The 19211-nt window shown below is 38.4% G+C and overlaps 1 protein-coding gene across 2 annotated transcripts in view; it reads right to left on the bottom strand.

Moving 5' to 3' along the window:
* SPIDR (scaffold protein involved in DNA repair) overlaps positions 1 to 19211 on the bottom strand; it is a 209157-nt gene that overhangs the window by 153088 nt on the left and 36858 nt on the right. For both annotated transcript variants that reach the window (XM_049827826.1, XM_049827836.1), the window contains exon 6: positions 1254 to 1510. In XM_049827826.1, coding sequence (XP_049683783.1) covers positions 1254 to 1510 — 257 coding nt within the window. The remainder of the gene's footprint in view (positions 1 to 1253; positions 1511 to 19211) is intronic.

Here is a 19211-nt window from a genome sequence, read left to right as displayed (position 1 = left end):
AAAAGATGACAACTACCTGGACAAGCAAAATAACTAGATAAACAAAACTCATAACTGAGGAATTTCCTGCCTGCTTCACTGTTCCCAAAGCAACCCAAGGTGGAACCACAGGATGGAGGAGTGAAAAACCCTGAAGCTCTGCTCCTCTGGCCACTCTGGACAGATTACATTCTGTATTGTTGTGGTTGGCTTGGTTTTGTTTGTTTTTAAAGCTATTTATTCTCTTATACGCTTGTTTCAGAGTATCTTCGCTGTAAAATAAAATTTTTGCACTAAGATTATTGAAAGTAGAGGTCATCAAATGAAGCTGTCCTTTTCTTGTTACCTTCACAGATACTTGGTTTTGTCCACTAACAGGCATTTTTGGGGGTTACAGCTTTGGTTTGACCTAGTACACTTGTGTCTTTATGTTTTTAAAGTAACAAGAAATAAAGTTTGCTTGCACAAGATCCTCAATAATTAGGACTTTCAAATCTGTAAGCATTTTCAAATAGCCAAGAACATTTTAAGAGAAAAATAAGGTATGGGTGTTTAACCAAAGTGAAGATTGTCATTGTAGTCTCCATAGCTTGAGGCATACCTTAATTCAATATAGGAAGTGACCATTTCTGCACTGTAATTAGCTAGAAGTAGCGAATCATGAACAACAGGCTTCCACTGCTCAGGCTGTTTTCTTTCAGCAGTTAGATATCTTTCTAATGTATTTAATTTAGTCACAGACATTTAAATTTCAGATTAACAAATACATCTCACCTTTGCCTAAATATCATTCTGTCCTGCACTATTCAGTACAATTGCTCATCCACCCCCTTCCTACAGTATTTTGGATAATTTTGCCCTGACAAATCTGGGGAGGACAACGAGAAAAAAAAAAAAAAAAAAAAAGAGGTACAGCATTTTTGCAGACTATCTGGAGAGGGACAAAGCAATGAAATGATTACAAACTAAACCAGAAGTATATCCACTCACACATCTAAGGCACTGTTGTTAGAAGCATTATTAGAAGTGCAAAAACCATATTGATTTGTACGCAGGAGTTCAAGATCAAGAGCTTTCACCACAGATTTTAAAACTGAACTGAGTTCTTTCTTGCCTTGTTTGCTTGTTTACAGATAAATGACATTCTTCTAAGTTTTTTGGAATTTGCATCTCTAAAATGTTTATCCTTGAAATACACGCCTACTCTTCTGTAAGTATTCTTTTACTTACAATTTGAAAAAAAAAAATTTCCTTAAGGTGGAAATTGCATTTACCTCAGTAGCTTCGTCTTCTTCGTGGAATCGGTGGGGGCTCGGGGGGCCTTGCCCGCCTGCTTCCCGGGGGTGCTGAGAAGGGCCTGCGCAGACCTCAGCCACTCGCTGGCCGGTCGTACTGTAACTTCCCCTGTGTCCACTCCTGACCTCGGCCGTAATGTCTTAGTGAATCCTGGAGTAGTGGTCGCCAGGCCCATCTCTCCTTCTCCCACACTGTCATTGTCCGATGAATACTCAGAAATTTCTGTCGAAGTTGTCTAAAGAAATAAAAATATAATTTAAACAGAATGCTAATGAGATAGTATGGATTTATGTTGGCAGTCATAAATGTTCTCTAGTAATCCATAAATTGATTGCCAATTTATTGATTAATGTAACCTGGACAACTTCACTGTAAATGCACATTAATCTTTTGTAAGTCAACATGAACTCCTGAATATAAGGACTATCTCTTGAGGGACAACTGGGACGTGTAACATTTATTTTTTCAAACAAATAGATCCAGAGAATTTATCAAAACAATAAGCCAATGCTTATCTCTATCAGAAGATGTTTCTAGACAGGTGTCAGGATTAAAGCAAGTTTTCAGGAAAGTAGAAAGAGGCTAATGAGTGACAGGGATTGCGACTGGCAGAAAAGCTGAGAGAAAGGGAGCTTTCATGTTGGGATTCAAGTAAGTAGGAAGCTGGCTTCCATCGTCTGAATGAAGGGAAGAAACACATGCCTCTGTTGAGAACTCATAGCTGGCAAAAAGTACGTAACCTTTTGTTAAAACAAGATTTTGACCACTAAAGCTGGCCTTCACTTATGTCCAGCAGGCCTATAGCTTCCCAGGCAGATTTCAGAAGTTGAGCATAAGCTGTCAGGTTACATCCAGGGAGCTCCAGGGAGGACTGACCACTGGTCAGCAGCCAGGGCTGAGAGCAAGCAGGACTTGGAGGTGGACAAGGAGGACAAGGAGTTCAGACTTAGAAAACCTCGTTGGAGCTCTTCTCCCAGAAATTCACAGGACACGCTGAACTCATCCCACTGAAGGAGGGATGAGAGGAGAGGATGAGAAGGCCCAAAAACAAGTCTGCGAAGAGACACGGAAGGCTGAAGAGAGGGCTGGCAGGGAAAATTCACCTGCTTTGGCTCAGCTTGTTTTACTCTCCTCTAGGGCTCCCACACAAGCACAGCAAGGCAGCTGGGTTGGCACCCTGAGGCAAGCTCTGCAGTTATGTACATTATGCTCTCTTAACCCAGTATTTCTTAAAGTACTGAGTATTAAGCAAAAATACTTGGTAAGTGGCATTTTACCTAGTACAGAACAAAGTGATCTAAAACTCTGAAATAGGCAGAAGACTAAAAAACATGAACTGGGCTCAGTCTTCAGGAGCTAGTTGGGAAAAAAACCAACACACTGTGCAAGTTCTGGTGGGGTGAGCATTTTAACAGTCCCATCACTGGGACCACCAGTTCAAGGAGGCTTGCACAAAACTGTTCTGTAAGAAGAGGCAAGATAAGTAACGCAGCCTGATCCTTGAAAGAACCAAAATCCAATGCAAAACATTAGGTCCATGTTATCAACGGGGAACTGGAATACCCCAAAGAATGACTTTGCTTGAGATCATGCTGCCCCGATCACAGAATAGGTCCTGAAAAAAATTAGCCTGTTCTGGTCTAATGCAGTAAGCAGCTCTCCACACAGGTTGGCTGATAACTGGCTCAGATAAGGACTTTAAAGATAAAAGAGGAAAGGGAGGGAAATCACTGCATTCACTAATGCCATTGTATGTTATTAATTAGTATAATCATCTGAAACCAACATTTCTTGACTGTGCACAAAAATGAGTTCAGCTCTTGCCAGTTCTTTAATACATTCTTCACGTAAATGATGAGACACAGCGTTCATGTTCTGAGAGCTTACCTCAGCATTCTGGAAATTGGAAGGACCTTTTAAAGTTATCCAGAGAAGGAGAATAGCTAAAAGAATGTAATTAATATCAGCCTGTTTTAAACACAACTCAGTCAACATTCGTCCCTTGGCAACAATATTTCTCTGAAAACAAACTCCTTCCACATTGGGTAAGAGCCAGAAATAAAAGGTTTCAAACAGCGTGAAAGCAGTAAGCAAGCACTTCATTCTTAAAACACCATTCCGATGCACTCTTTTGCTTTAGGAATGCTTTAATTTTGCTCAAATTGCTACAATATGCACTGCACCTAAAAAAAAAAGCAAACCTAAAGTTCTTTGAGCAAGTAAAATGCAAATGAGGAAAGCCCTTGGGATGTGCTTCAAGTTAAGCACCTTTTCATCCCACTGACTGTTGTAAGTGTTAAGAAGCTTTCCTAAGTAAAGATTGTCTAATAAATGATTAATTATTGTATACTTGTTTAGACTTAACATCCCCAAGGAAACCGTACTTTGGGGTTTTTGGTTTTGGTTTGTTTGCTTGTTAGAAGTTTGTTGTTTTGTGGTTTTTTTTTTTAAATTGGTCAGTTGGAAATTTTTCTTAAATAATATTTTCTTAAATAAAGAACAAACCCTCAACCTTCTAATTCCATACAATATTTAACTGTAGCCACCACCAGAAATACAGTCTGAAGAGAAAAATATTTTCAAAACATACAAGCATAATTTTTTCAAGTATCCAGTAAATGAACTGGCATGTCCACCAACATTATGGTGGTAGACAGCTGGAAAAAAAAAATTCATTTAATTTCTCAGGTTCACTTTAAAACAATCATTGATAAATAGTGAAGAAATTGTTTATCGACTATCAATATCTTAAACATCATGAAGCTGAATTTTCAAGAGGTGGAGGGTTTTTTTAGAAAAATATCCCCAGTAATATCACTTAAGATTTTCTGAAGAGCATCATTGCTAAGCACAGAGAAGCATCAAATTAAAAGTAGTTGACTTTTCCACATCACTTATTATTTCAAAATATAGTCATTTTTGGTTATGGTGGCTGAAGGTACAATGTTCCCCAACACACACAGGCTCAGTTTCCCCACCTCAATCCCTTCCTCCAACCCCTGAGCCCAATTTAATCATCCCCATCCTGGGGTTTTCCATGACTGTCTCCTATACATCCCAGTCACTCCAAATACTTGGTAGTAGACTGTTCACTAAGATTTACCTATCATTTCCAATGATGACCTTGCCACAACACCCTCTTTTATATCACGCTAATCACTTTTCCATGTCCAAGGTGTGAGTGGAAAAAAAAATGCAACCAATCTCACTCTCACTAAAATGACAAACATGGCTCATTTTGTTCACTTGTAGAATATTGATTTGTTCTGTGATTGGTTTCATTTGAAAGGTTCTAAATGCTCCCCTTTTATGGCTCCTTCTCTTAAGGAAAAATTACTTTAGTATAAATGCACAGAATACTGCCATTTTTTCTGATAAGATTTGGCTACAGAAAAACAAAGAAGTCAGTGAGTACTGTAGCTGAGCATCCAGGAGCATGTATTTTAAAGACAAGCATCTTTAAACCAAAATGCATCAAAGGAGAGTTCTCAAGATAAATTAATTTATGATGTATTTTTGACAGCACTCACCAGTACTAGCTAATGTAGAGGATGGTACAAATGTAAAAACAGAAAGCAGAATGAGGAACAGCAAATATCTGCCCCTGGCTAAACAGTTAAGATTGCTAAAGAATACATGATTACCTGTGTCAATTTAAATTATTAAAAAAAAAAAAAATTACCAAAAAGCAACCACAGAAATGGAAAAATCCTGTCCCAAATTGTTCAAAGACAAAACTCTTGACTTCACTGAAATGAAGACGGCATTCCATAAGCACATAGATTTTGCATGCAGGCAGCATATAAGATACCATGCTGTTACTTCTGTGACAAAGTACTCTCTCCCTCCCCCTCAAGACATTTGCTTCAGCTGCCTGTTGCTTCGCTTTGAACACCTTGTGAGTTCTTTGGGAGTACCTTTGCAATCTGCATAGCATTTGCCTCTAAAAGGTCTGAATAAATTACTTTTTCACTTCAATAATAATGGAAGCAAGAAATATCTGTATTTGATGACTTTCATAAGCACTCAATATTTCTTATCAATAAAACAGCAATAAGTTAATATGAGAAGTGTTAAAATTCCATTTGAAGTTTCCAGCTTCAGCACAGAAAGCAGAACTGTACAAAACTTTCTGTACAAAAAGAAAGCTAACATATCAATCCTATTAAAAAAATAATAAATCTGTATTTTTTAAAAAAGGCGCTCTCATACAGTGATAGCTAATTAGAGGCAAGGAGATGAGCAGTTGGGAGAGTTTCTCATCCCCCTTGGCTCTCGTCCCAAGACACATCACTCAGTGAAACTTTTCTGCAGAAAAATGTCAGTATATACACCCTACTTTTGTATTAGTCAAACACTTTCACTTGTTCAGTTATTGTACATTCAGAAAATGTTGTAAATCTTTTCCAGTTGGTATGAAGATACTTTGCAGATACAATGCTTGATAAAAGCTCACAGATATTCTGAACAAGTTCATCAGCTGTAACCAAGATGCTTCAGCACGCTGCAGTATGTCCAGATCTCCTCTTACGGACAAAAAAGTGGCATCAAATTTTACATAGACACTGAAATAACTTTTTGCAGATGGAGGTCAATTAGGCTGTCATTTCCTTCCCTAAGAATAATAAATTTCTTCCCTCCTATTATCTTACTACAGCTTAGCTCAAATGGCAGAAGAACTAATAGGGTTGCTCAGATGGCACCCCTAGGGAAGCAGGCTTTCTCAAGGTCATGGAGCCAAGTTATGTCAGAAACTGAAATAGTAGGTGAGAGTTTCAGACTTTGATCACTGTACATAGAGAGGAAAATTAATCTTGTGGCATCTCCTTTCTTGCTTGTTCTTTCACATATCTTTGCCTCTAACTCTGGAAGCATTTTCTATTATCCCCTGCCTGTTCTCTCATGGACTATCTTTCTCTTTTCTGATTCCCTTACTCTTTTCAGAATTAATTTGCATTTCTCCTAACTGCCCTCTCATGACAGCTCTCAAGAAGGGTGGAAGCTGACTGGTATTAACAAACACACACAGTGAACTTAGGCGACTATCCTACCACCTCTCCTTTTATACAGTCTTCCTTTCTGATAAGCAATGCTACATTTGCAGTACTGGTACTCTCTGCTGTCACAAACGCAAAGGGATTCAAACACAGCAAACTTCTACCCCAGGGAGTTAGTTGCAAGGATATTTTTGTATCTTGCATGGTACTCTCCAAAAAAACAGAGTGAGCAGAAAAGCCACTGGATTTGCTACAATGAATATTCACAAGCATAAATCACCACTGCAGTATGTCAAAGGCCCAGGCTATGCTAATGAGTGCTTGAAGCTAACTCCACCAGAAGCTGGCGTGCAGGATTATAGGGAATAGGGTAAAGGTAAAAGAAAAGAAGTTTCTCCTTAATTAATCAACACAAAATCAAGTCAAACATTGTGCGCACAGAGAGTACAGGATATTATTCAGCTCTATAAAGATAATTAAAGATATAAGCTACTTTCACTCTAGAGAGATAAAATTCAGATATACCTTCACACAAGAAACTTAATGTTCAAGTGCAGAGCTAGGCGTGTGCCGCTCTGTGGGTGACACCACGCTTTCTGCTCACGGAATAACCACAGGAACAGAACGCAAAACTTACAAGATTAGGTAGCAGTGCGTGGGCAGAGATAACCATATGACAAAAAAGAACAACAATGAAAGACATAAATCACTAATAAGATATTTTTGAACTTGCAAGCCCAAACTGACACAGCAGATTAACCGAAATTTTGTATCTGGAACAACCACCCAGTGTTACCACAGAGACAGCATATATTTAAAATGGATCTCAGATAATACCTAGCTAAGTACAGCATTCCTCCTCAGCACATGCGCTCAGACCATCTGATCTGTCCTAAATATTTACCAGTGGTGTTGGTTCAGTGCACTAGGAAATGACTTGTCCTGCTGCACACACAGTAGCATTTTGTGGCTGCCATTACAGGAAACAGAGCTATACACTCTTCAAGGGCATGAGAACGGCCACCTTGAGCATCTCTGGGACTCTGCAAGAGCGATTACCACTGAGCTGACAAAGGGTTTGCTTCTTTCTCCCTGCTCGGCCATCGCTAAACGCCAGCAGCATCTCCCTTCACACAGATATGGAAATGAATTTTTGCCATCTCCTACATGCCACCACCTCTAGGCTGGAATGCAGTAGTTATTAGCATACAAAATCATTTATGCCAAGTAGCAAGGAAGAATGCTATATCTACTTGAATATGGAGAAGTGTAGGCAGCAACACTGTAATTATTCAAAGCAGAATTTGGTCACAGACTGCACCCTCATCTCCTCTTAATGGTGTTTTGAGACCTTTAAACAACTGGTTAGGACTTCTCTTCTATGACTAATTAAAAGGATTCATTGCATCCAGAAGCCCAGTGCTGCCTTATTGTAAAGGAAATTGATTCATGATTATCTCTGGAGGAAGGAGGCCAGCTACTAAACCTTAAGCATCACTGCTTACACTGTTGGGCTTCCCTTTGGAGAGCTCCTGGGGAAGTCTTACCCATGTTTGACCCCATTTATTCTGCAAGCTCAGTCAAAAATTACAGCTGCATTAGCTACTGTCTTAAAAGATCACCCCAAGTATGATTCAATTCAAAGGAAAAATACCAATAGCTGTTATCAAAAGAAAAGCAAATGGGACAGTTTCAGAGATGCTTTCATGGACTGAAGGAGTTGAAAGGGCTTTGATGTAACTCTGTAGAAATTAATGGAATGATACAGCTGCTGTCGAGTCTGACTGCCAGTTATCCTCTGACGCTGGGCTTCCTGCACGATTTCTGAAGCCAAGAAAAGGTGTGGAGGGTGACACGGACAGGAAAACTCCCTCTTACACTTCAGAGAGTGAGGAAGTTGAAGTACAGTACCCAAGCCCACAAAATGGTGTTTTATATCACACATGAAATAACAATTAATGAAATAAATAACTTGTATCATCATTTATCAGCTCCCGTATCTTATGTAGATAATTCTGCCTTGAAGTGGAAAATGAGGTGATGATTAGGATTACAGGCAGAATGTTTGGCTGTGCATTCTCTTCCGTAAAGGGAGACGTGCATGTTTTTCTTTGGTTTGAGCTGTCTCACACATAATCCTGTACACATACATCACTGGCAGGCAGTATCCTGCACGCAGCACTAATCGTTTTAGAAAACAAGAATAGAAAAAAATAACACTAGAATAAGATTTTGCACACACACAAAAAAACCACCAACGTGAAGATCTGATCTTTGAAAGAAAAACTTTGGGAGAGGAGTGATTTAAATCAAAACAAAATGGACTTTTTATAGACATGATGAAAAGATGGTATTTTAGCGACTGGTTTTTGTTGTTTTGGTTGTGTTTTTTTTTAAAGCCAGGTAAAGAATACACAAGTGGTAAGGAAGATGAAATCGAAGCCATAACTTCTAATCCTGAGCAGAAACCTCAGCTTTTACAAGGCAAACAGGTTTAGCAGGCTATACCTCTGGAGATACATCCACAAGCTGTTCCAGCCTGCCTCTCCCAGAACAGGTTGTTCTAAGGCATGGATCAGCCGACCGAAACAGGTGAGGCTCTCTTCTCAGCCCAAGTGCATTTTTATACAAGATAAGTCAGTAAAGCAAGAAGCACTGCCTTTATTTCTAAGTGTACTCTTTATATGTAGAATCAAATAGCCATTCTGAAGGTAAGATGGAACAAAATGGTTGTCTGCTATGCACAAGGGCAGGGAAGAATAGTAGGGGACAGTGTGCTGTTAAGTTACAAAATGGACACAAAGCAGAAGTTTAACCAACAGCAGTTAAGGGATACAGATTTGTACCTTATGGAGTATAAGAAAAACCTTGCTGCAATCTTGGCATCTGTAGCATTTGTACTGCAACTGCACCTCTTAAAAGCATCATTTTAGTAGTTTAATGAAGCGTTAGCATTAAGAAGTCGATCTACCACTTCCTAATATTCTTCATTACCACTGATCTCTCTATCAGTCTGTGACTGGAGTAATAACCAACTTCTAATAGACCCAACAATGCTGAAAAATGTCAATACAGAAAAACCTACAAGTGCTTTTTCTGCTTTGTCTAATCTTTTCTTCCATCATACAAGAACATCTTCAGTTTCTCCCAGGGAAAATGACTGGCTGTTAAAGACAACTTGGACCAATTTATGCATACTGTTAGCCAGCGTTACATTCAAGTGAATTACCGTAACCCTTGCTCTCCATTCCTTCCTTAAAAAGGGAGGGGAGGGGGGAGACACCACTTCACGTGTTGCATCTTGCAAACTATTCAGGGACAGAACCAGGTCTCCTCTCACGCAACTGCATATTATCCCACGCAGCTGAGCTCTCATCTTGATAAGGATCCACCAGATGATAGAGACACAGGTTTTCAAATATAAATACCTGACTCTGATAGGGCACACAGATAATTACATCATTTCGCACAGAAGCCTCAACATTATGCACTGAAGTCTGGGCACACGAGACAATTGTAGTCAGCCTGCAATACCACTTAAACAGGGTTTAGTTCTTGACACAGAAATAGTTACTTTCATATTTCCAAGAAACAGATGTTATCACATGGTTTGATAACCTACTTTCACATTCTTTGTTTATAGTTATCCACTTAGTTTCATTTATTAAAGTTAGTGGATTCAGGCCATGAAACCTCAGTTTTATTGTCTCTATTTTAGGTGATGCTATGGTAATCATCCAGCTTAGATGTAACAAGAGGACTCCACTGAAAGGCATGATTAAAAGCCAAATTATTATTTATGGCCTAAATCCTGAAGCACATAGACTAAACACCTGCAGGATTCAGTAGAAACTGTTAAGGGAGGAAATACATTTCCATCTTCAAGCAACTCTTTTGTTTTGTTCCAAGCCTTCAGAGAGAACAAATACTTGTAATGAGAGGTATTATCTTTTACTAGACAAACAGATATAACTGTGGGAAAACAGACAAGCTTTCAGCACTAAGCCCTTCTATAGGTCTGAAGAGTTTGTCAAATTTTTTTACTCCAAATAGGTCATTTGGTCTAAATCAATTAAATCCTTCCTTATAAAATAGTTTTTCTCATATCTTTAGCCTATACAGTTATGAATAACAATCCTGCAAGCTTTTTAAAAAATTCTTTCCAAAAAAGAAACCATGAGAAAATAGCTCTCACAATAATGTCACTGTTTAGACTGAACAGGGAACAGTCAAAGATTGTCATATTACGTATTCTCTTTGAAAAAGCAGGTGATAACTGCAAATGTTATTTTTGAGATGAAAGGAAGTAATGCCAGAATAACTAACTAACTGAGAGATCGCACACAGATATTCAGTGAAGTACAAATTATGCACACTGACTTCTCATCTTTGGTTGATCTGCCTGCAGTTTCCTGTGAAACCTCTCAGAAAAGCACTTATCAAAAATGGGAGGAAAAAAAAGAAAATGAGAGAGAGAGGAAACACAACTTGGCACAGCGTTATATAACACACGAATGCAATACAGGCATCATTTCTGCAACGATGCTCAGCATTTAGTGAAAATTTTTTTCTTCATAATTTCCACAGAGGTACACAGACACATCTTGAAATTCAGACTCTGAGCTTCCAGCTCCAGCAGTGCTGGTGTTCACAGCTACAGCACTGGCAGCTTAAGGAGACACCAGGCTGCTGGGCAGTGCAGCGCATTACATTCATTTTCTTCTACTCCCACTCACTCCACATTCTTCTCACTTGACTGTTCTCCCCTTTGCCCCATTTATTGCTTCACAGCGCCTGCGGTACTGCCCCCAAAGCCTAAAATAGTCACTTTATTTGTTTCTTCCCTCCTCTTCATTTCTAACTTCTTCCAACCCCTTCCCTTCTCTCCAGAAGTCCTTCCACAGCCTACCTTTTCTAGACCATTGTTTCACATTTTTGCACTGTTAAAACTATTTTAAACAGCAAACATTTCAGGGCAGGAAATGTCTTACCATGTCTGAAATACTGTCCTAGTGATGACAGCATGTGTACACATACAAAAGCACCACCTTCACCTAAGCTGATTTTTAATGATGATGAGAGCACCTATATGCAGACTGAAGAAACAGAAGATTCATTTAATTGCTCTTCCAAGCAAGCCAAAGAGCACCAAACAAGAAAACTAGTTAAAAAAAAATACATTAAATGTACTCTGCTAAAATTAATTCTGTTTGGAGAAAGAACAAAGAAAAAGGAGCCTAACACTAAGTTTACAGATTTTCTTTTAGATCATGTGCCTAAACTTTGGAGGAGCAGAAGGAAAATAAAGTAACCATCAATTGGGTAAGGCACTGTAATTGAAAATTGTAATGTTGTTATAAATACACATTTTATAGAGAGATTCAGAGGTGCTAACTGCTGCAATACTGTCTTAAGTTTGACACATTGAGTTGTGCTGATTGTTCACAGTATATGAAAAAATTTCAAAGTGAAAGCCAGTTAAAACTCCTTTGAGATCTAGATTAGAATAAAAACACATGTGCTGTAATACGTGTGTTACATTACATACAGTGACATGATTGCCATAATATGGGTATAACATACATTACAGGACACATGGAGATATTTAAAACACAGATATTTAAAACTTTTATTAGTAAATAAGCATACCACATAAACATACCAGGAAAAACACACTTGAAATGTCCCAGTAAGGCAGTAACCAAATACAATCCTTAAACAATTAAACTCAATGGACTGCAAGTCTCTTAAGAACTGGTTAACAACTGGCACAGAGAACTTGCAAAGAAAAGAGCCCTGAAATACAAACATCAGTAATTTGTACTAAGCAATTCCTTATAAGGATTATAAAGCTTGCATAAAGTAGGAAGATTAAAAAGAATTAAGGTAATGCTTCTCAATTACAGGCAAAGAGAAAAAGAGAGCCTCAATGCATGACTGAATACTTTAACACACTTTAAAAAGCAATAGTTGGTTTCCACAGCAGTCACCAGTATCTTTTGGCTTCATGCCTCCACTATCTCAACCCAGCTCAAGAGATTGTGATGGCTCAATTTCACTTCCATTCTCAAATCAATGCTTGCTTTACTTCAGGAAGGGGGGGAGAAAAATAATGTAGAACTGTCATTTTCTTTTTTATTAGGTTAGCACACGTCAGTGTATACTTACACATGGAAAATGCAACCTCTGCAAGATTCAGAGGGTGGTGTCCTGTCCCCCCCCTTTTCTTTTTTTTTAAAAATAAGAGAAGCTCAAAGCTGACAAGATAATGCTAAAATAATACAAAAGTTAATTCAGCTTCTAGGAAGAGCATTTAAAAATAAATCGTCCTTCAAGATACTGTTAAACATTCTCTCCTTATTTTCCGCTTCCCAAAGTAAAAATAGTTATGTGATATTTGTCCTTCACACTGAACTCTACAGCTAGCAGGATTTTAAAAAAGTGTTGCAAATCTTTTTCTCTTGAACTTGTAAGTGACCTATTAGCATTCTGATAAAAAACTAACATGTTATGGATGAAGCAACTAAAAATACTGTGCAAGTTGCAATTTCCTGAAATGTTTGGGGCCACAAACCTGGCCCAAAGTTTGTTCTAAAACTAAATAGAATAAAAATATTTTTTGTTAAACAGCAGTTAACTCTCAACTCAGCACTGAGAAGTTGGGGTGGGGGAAGAGAAAAAAAGCCAAATTAAGAAAAGAGAGGGACTGTAACAGCAGCTTTGAAGAAAGTGCTCAACCAGTTCTGGGCGTCCAGCTGCACCATGTTTAGGAAGTGTCTCATACAGGCAGCTTTATTGCCTAAATGCAGAAGTGCAAATGCTGGCATCCACTTTATCAATTTTGTGCTTGTCTTACTAGCAACTATTTTAATCAGAATTTTTTTTCTTAGTGGTTAGACAGCAATGTGGCATGCAGTCATATTACTTCAGTAGCAATGAACGGTCCCCAGAGTCTATTATAACTAGCTAAAACACTGCAACATTTTCTATTCCCTGCTTCAAATCACCAAAGAGATACTTGTGCATATAGTAACCTAAACTGATGTCTGGATGATCTGCATTCTCCAGCTCACAACAACAGTAATTTCATTTTTGTCAGAAAGACAGGCAAAACATTGCAGCAGAGTTGTTCTTTTAAAAAAATTTTAAAACCCCAAAACCACCGCCACAAAAAAAAACAAAACCAAAAAAACCAAAACGAGTTTTTTTAAAATCCAAAGAATTTCACATGTTTCAAGGGTCATTTTTCAGGATACAATATAAGGCAGAGTGCAGTCGAGCAAGATCTTGCTTCCTACTTGCCAAAACCCCAATCAGTTTATCTATATTGCTATTTTACGGATTTAAACTCCAACTCAGACAGTATTTTCCGTTCAGTGTGTAGGGCAGTAACTACACTGATCCATCAACGTATGATAACTCTTCTCAAATAAGGAGAGCCAAAGTTAAAGGAAGCTTTTAGACAATGGCAGAATGGTAGGTACAATGTTTTTTTCTAGAGTTATGAATTCATTAAAAGCAAACTATACACTAATTATAAATGTTATTAAAATAAAGCAAAAAATTCAGTCAGTTAAGAAAATTCAGAATAAATACAAATGCTGCTGTGTCATATAATGGTGCAAAATGATTTAGTCTAGGCATAAAGCAGAATATAACTTCAGGATTCAGAAAAAAACTTTAATTCTTGTAGAAAAGATTGTTTCTCAGTTTTAAACTCCTCTGTCAAAATACTGTAAAAATACACTCACAAGTGCATCATTTAAACCCTTGGTTTCCAAAACGCTGACTTAAGATTTCCACTGGAGCTACTGCGATTCAGAGCATTAATATAACACATACCAAAATTTCAGGATAAAAATCCTTTTGACATGTTTATTGACATCTACTACAGCCAAATTTACACTTGGAAATCTTAGACATTTTAAATGCATTTTCCCCCCAAATTGCCAAAAGCAAAAAGATTCCGTTATGCACTAATCACTTAGGAGGGAAAAGGAGCTGAGTTTCTAGATCAAAAGTTGACCGTTTGTGCCAATTTGCAAGAGTACCATCAAACAAGTGATTTTTTTATTGTTATTTCATTTTTTCTCCATTTTGATGTTAACAGAATTCCTGGAAAATTGCATCACTACAGCCAAATATAAGTATTACTCTTCCTGGAATGCATTTATAGAAGGAATGCAAAGCCTACCCTATGCAAAATAGAAGTGTACAATTACATTCAGACTACCTGATGAGACAACCACTTCTTCAAGAAAAAGCGCTCAAGAAATTGAAAATTCAATTAACAAGTCAGCCACGCTCTCAAACACCTCAGTGAAACAATGCACGTGTATATGCACACACCCCACTATATCCTAAGCACAAGCATTTACATTTATTTGTTTATATTTAAACAAACCTGTCATTTTCTATTTAGGAAACGTCACATGCCTTTCTCCCCAATTTTAGGTTTGTCTGTGTGCATTTTTATACACCTAATGTTAACCTGTTAGCTTGTTCTGCCTAAACTATGAGGACTCTGGCTCTAAAGGTGTTCTTGAATTCACTCTGCTTTTTGCAGAACAGCAACTGAAGTTATCTCCACTAACTTCTTCTATGTAAGGCTGTAATAATTCAACATAAATTTTACTGAACAGAAAAGGAGGAACAGCATACAAAGAAAGCAGATGCATGCACCTCCACATTCACTCCTCCTTACCCCAAAACTGAACCCCACGTCATTCCACAACCCGCTACACATGCATACATACTCTACAAATTGGTTTCAAATGTAGAAAAATATTTGTAGGACTCTCATGGCAGCTAACTTCACATTTGAAGGATTACAGAAACATACTGCACAAAAATAGGGAGCAAAAGCAGCAATGCTTTCTTATACTTAAAACCTCAAAACTTAAGGCCGATATTCCATGGTGTTCTATAGTTTCAAGTGATGCTATACTGATAAACTAGGACTTTGATGACATTAAATCAATGCCTTATTCGTGTCCTGAACAGCAAGTATGGAAGTCCAGGAAAAAACCAGAGGCAAATCAGAAAAGCCCCTCTATTTCATTTGACAACCGTTTAAAAAGCACGGTGTTTAAAAAGCAGGGAGGGATCCAAAAAGCATATAAATCAGATTTTCTATGAAAGCAATACCACTGGATTTATGTGCATGGGTTTTCTAGATTTTATAATATTACCACATATCATGGCCAAGACTATGAAGACTGAGTGCACAAACGCAGCCTCTCTATGCATACAACCCTGGCAGAAAGAAGCACAGAAGATGTCTAAAGTAGTTTGACAGACGATATATAAAACCACTTCAGTGGAAGCAGAGGAACAGTATTTGCTGTAGATGACAACCACCACCAAGAGTTTGCGCGTGACTGATGAAGTAAAATTGAACTAGAAGATTTCTAGGGAGAGAGCACAACCCAGAACTTACCAAAACAAAACAAAAAACTGCTCTTGGGAGAAATCTGGGGAATTCCCTGTTTCAGGTACAGAAGAGGAAACCATAGCTGTCACAGGAACCCAAGGATCTACTTTAAAAAGCACATGATGTTTATGAAGTACTGCCTGAACACGTGAACCTTCACAATAAAATGTCATCTAATGGTGTAAGCACAGAACTGAGTCAGAAAGCCTGACATTTAAGACTGGATCTAACAGCAGTTCCTGTGGTCTGGGGAGATGCTGTTTAAGACAAAATTTCCTAAGTGACTCTCAACTGTATCTGGCAGCTTGGCTCTCAAGCTTATTTTGCACAGGTGCTTATACATGCGTCCCATGTAAAAGCATTGAGCACCACTAAGGCTTAGCATCCAGACATGAGGAAAGCAGAACTGCAAAGCATCTACATTTGAATTCAGCATAAGCAGACACTCAAATTTAAAAGACTTTTGAAAGTCTGCACTTAATTGTTTAACTCTTCAAAACAGGAGACTCTTGATCACTGATAACTTCAGGGAGACTGCAAAAGAAAAAACTGTTAAAAGTGTTCTATGCATGTAAATACATAAGGTCATCTTCAGCTCTAAAAGCTAAGACTCAGACTCCAGGAGGCACTTTGATGGCATTTAGACATCAAAGTCCAAGAGGTCAGTCACAAAATCTTCCACTTACGTCCCCAAAGCCTCCTGACCAACCCAGCTTTTTGAGTACCTAGTATTTCAAGAGTTTCTTAAAGCACTCCTTCTTGACATATTCAGATGCAATGCAATTCTGCAGGCTGGTGGTTTATGTTGCATTTAAGCCTGTGAGCACAACGTTGGTACCTAAGCCTGTTTAGGGGCTTGATTCGGTAGGTGTGGGTTTATGCTCTGCAGACATTTCCAGTCACAGCATGCTGTATACATTGCTTGCATTGAAAAACACATCCACCACAGTAAACACGTAAGTCTTCTGTAACACTCCAGACATTTCAGCCTAAGCAGCAAGAAACCCAAATTCTAGTAAGGCAATCATTGGCTTAAGAGACTTTAAATCCTTCCCTCTCAGGAAAGCACTCAACTCGCCAAACAAAGCAATGAGGAGGTCATGTCTACGTCTCCCTCAAAGGCTGGGCCACTGCAGGGAATAAAACCCACAAGATTCAAAGGATCCTTAAGAGCTCCAGTCCCTGCTCCACATCAAACAGGCATTAGATAAAATCCAGGAACACCAGGGAGCTTAAGCATTCCTTGGTCAGAAAGACAGTAGCTGGGAACCTGGGTGTTAGCACTTAAGCTCATCTGTTCATTGTATACAGAACACAGGCATCTAAATAAGTTTAATGGCTACTTTGCAGGCCAGGACTTAGATTCCTGTAGTTCTGGCATGATGATCCGCTGCACTGCAGAAATCAGCCCATTTCTGTATCTGCCTCCAAATATGCTACAGCATTTTTTGGAAATCCACACAACTCCCAGAAGGCAGATCTCCCAAAGTCAATACTGATCACAGCAAATATGCAACAATTCAGTCCTCTTTAGCTGCCTAACCAGATTTCAATTACTGCAGTTTGGAATTTTACAATGACACTGCATGACCAAGCACAATTTAATTGGATTTTCATTTGTTAGTTAGATGAGTTCCTATCCACTTCTATACTTCCTCAATTCAGGCAGTGCAGAAATTCAAGCTGCGAAGACAGCACTGGATTTTGCAATGCATTCAGGACTTAAAAAAAAAATTTCAAATACATCAAAGCGGTCAGATAAGTTAGTACTCAATAGGAAGTTGTTTCTTGAAAGGAAATTGCAAATTTCAGTCAAAGAGGAAGATGGAGAGTTAGAATTAACTAACTGTTCCAAAAACTTCAGAAAGCAGGAAGGGTTTGTGAAGGTTGCATGAAGAAACTGCATGCAATCACATAAACAAGCTGAGTTTAGGACTATGTAAATATCTTGAGAATATGTCTCTGATTAAAAAAAAAACAAAACACAAACACACAACCGAAGAACAACAAAAGAAAGCAAACAAAAATCTCCCATCAAGTTGCACATATTTCTGAAAGGACATAACAGATATCCTTGCAGTTGTCACATTCAGACCTATTCATTTACCCATTGGACTGGCTAGATGCAGATGCTTAAAACTGGCTAATACAAAGACATTTATATTATGCACCTTCTCAGTTATGTAATACATAAATGTATTTAAAACCAGAACGCTTGCTATATTTTGCTGAAGTTTTCCCTATCTCTCACAACTTTCTAGCATCCAAATATCTAATCTTCTCTGAAGATCAGGGATTATTTTAATGCAAGTTCAGCTAGCAGCAAAGCAACTGGTATTATGATTTGGCTAATGAATCCATTTAGTTTAACCTACATTTATATCCAATGTCCAAATTGTGGGTGTCTGGCCACAAGCACAAAATGGCAATGGGCTAGACAGATCTTCGGTCTATCATATATAGCCATTCTTACATCACATCAGAAAACATTCTTCTGCAGCTGGTGAAGAGGTGCATGCTTGTATGGTCATTTAATACAATGCTCTCTAGTACCTGGCCAGCAAAAGAGACTTACTTTGCCTTTCATGCCCCAGAACACTCACTTCAAGCTGTAACTCTACATATATAGTATTGGCAAAACCGTTCCAATTACCTTGTTATTGTACCTGAATGTAAATGGGAACGGACCCAGTTCACAGACACAGCTTTTGCTGTAATACCATGATAGTGTGGGCTTGGCATGATTACATCATACACATTATCTTAGCAGTCAGGGAGCAGCAGCTCCACCGAGCTCAAGGCCAAGCCATCAACAGTTGTGCTGAATGCAGTTGTCTGCACATTTTTACAAAGGCTTTCCCATTTGTTATATTTGTTTTAATTTACTGACCTTATCTTAGTGCTGTACCAACATCCCTATGCCATGTTTGTATATTCAGTAAGTTGTAAGAAAACATGCAGTAACAGGCAACAAACTCTAGCCTTGTCATGATTGTTTTACAAATATGATGCTCAAAATTTTTTGCTCCTCATGGAGTAAAATAGACCATGCATATTTAAGCCTGAAAACTGTCAGGCACATGTGTCTTGGAACCACATATCTGCTCATCTGAACTCTGGGCCTTTTGGTGTGAGATCGGTTGCTACGGCACAACCCTAAGCTCTTTCTAACCTTCTCAAATAGTATTCTCAGCCATTTTCAATTCTTCTCCCAACAACATTTAACCTTTTAGCCCAAATGTAGCCTACATTAGTTTCAAAGATGACACCAAAAATGAACCCTGTGTGCCACCTTGTGAAATCCATGCATCTGGCTCTATTTGACAGAGCTGCCATTCTGGTGGTGTCCCTTCTTCCTCACTATGTGACATCTGCCCCTTCCTTTCCTCCTCTATTCATCCTCCTTGCACAAAAAAAAGATGCAAAATAAACACATCAGGCAAAACATGAAACAGAGCAGAAGTAATTATTGGAAGTAACTGTATTTCAACTATAGCAAAAGATTT

Source organism: Accipiter gentilis, chromosome 2 (assembly GCF_929443795.1).
Source record: "Accipiter gentilis chromosome 2, bAccGen1.1, whole genome shotgun sequence".
Lineage (NCBI taxonomy): Eukaryota > Metazoa > Chordata > Aves > Accipitriformes > Accipitridae > Astur > Astur gentilis.
Note: the sequence above shows the minus strand (reverse complement) of the source record. Positions and strands in the feature narration are given on the sequence as shown.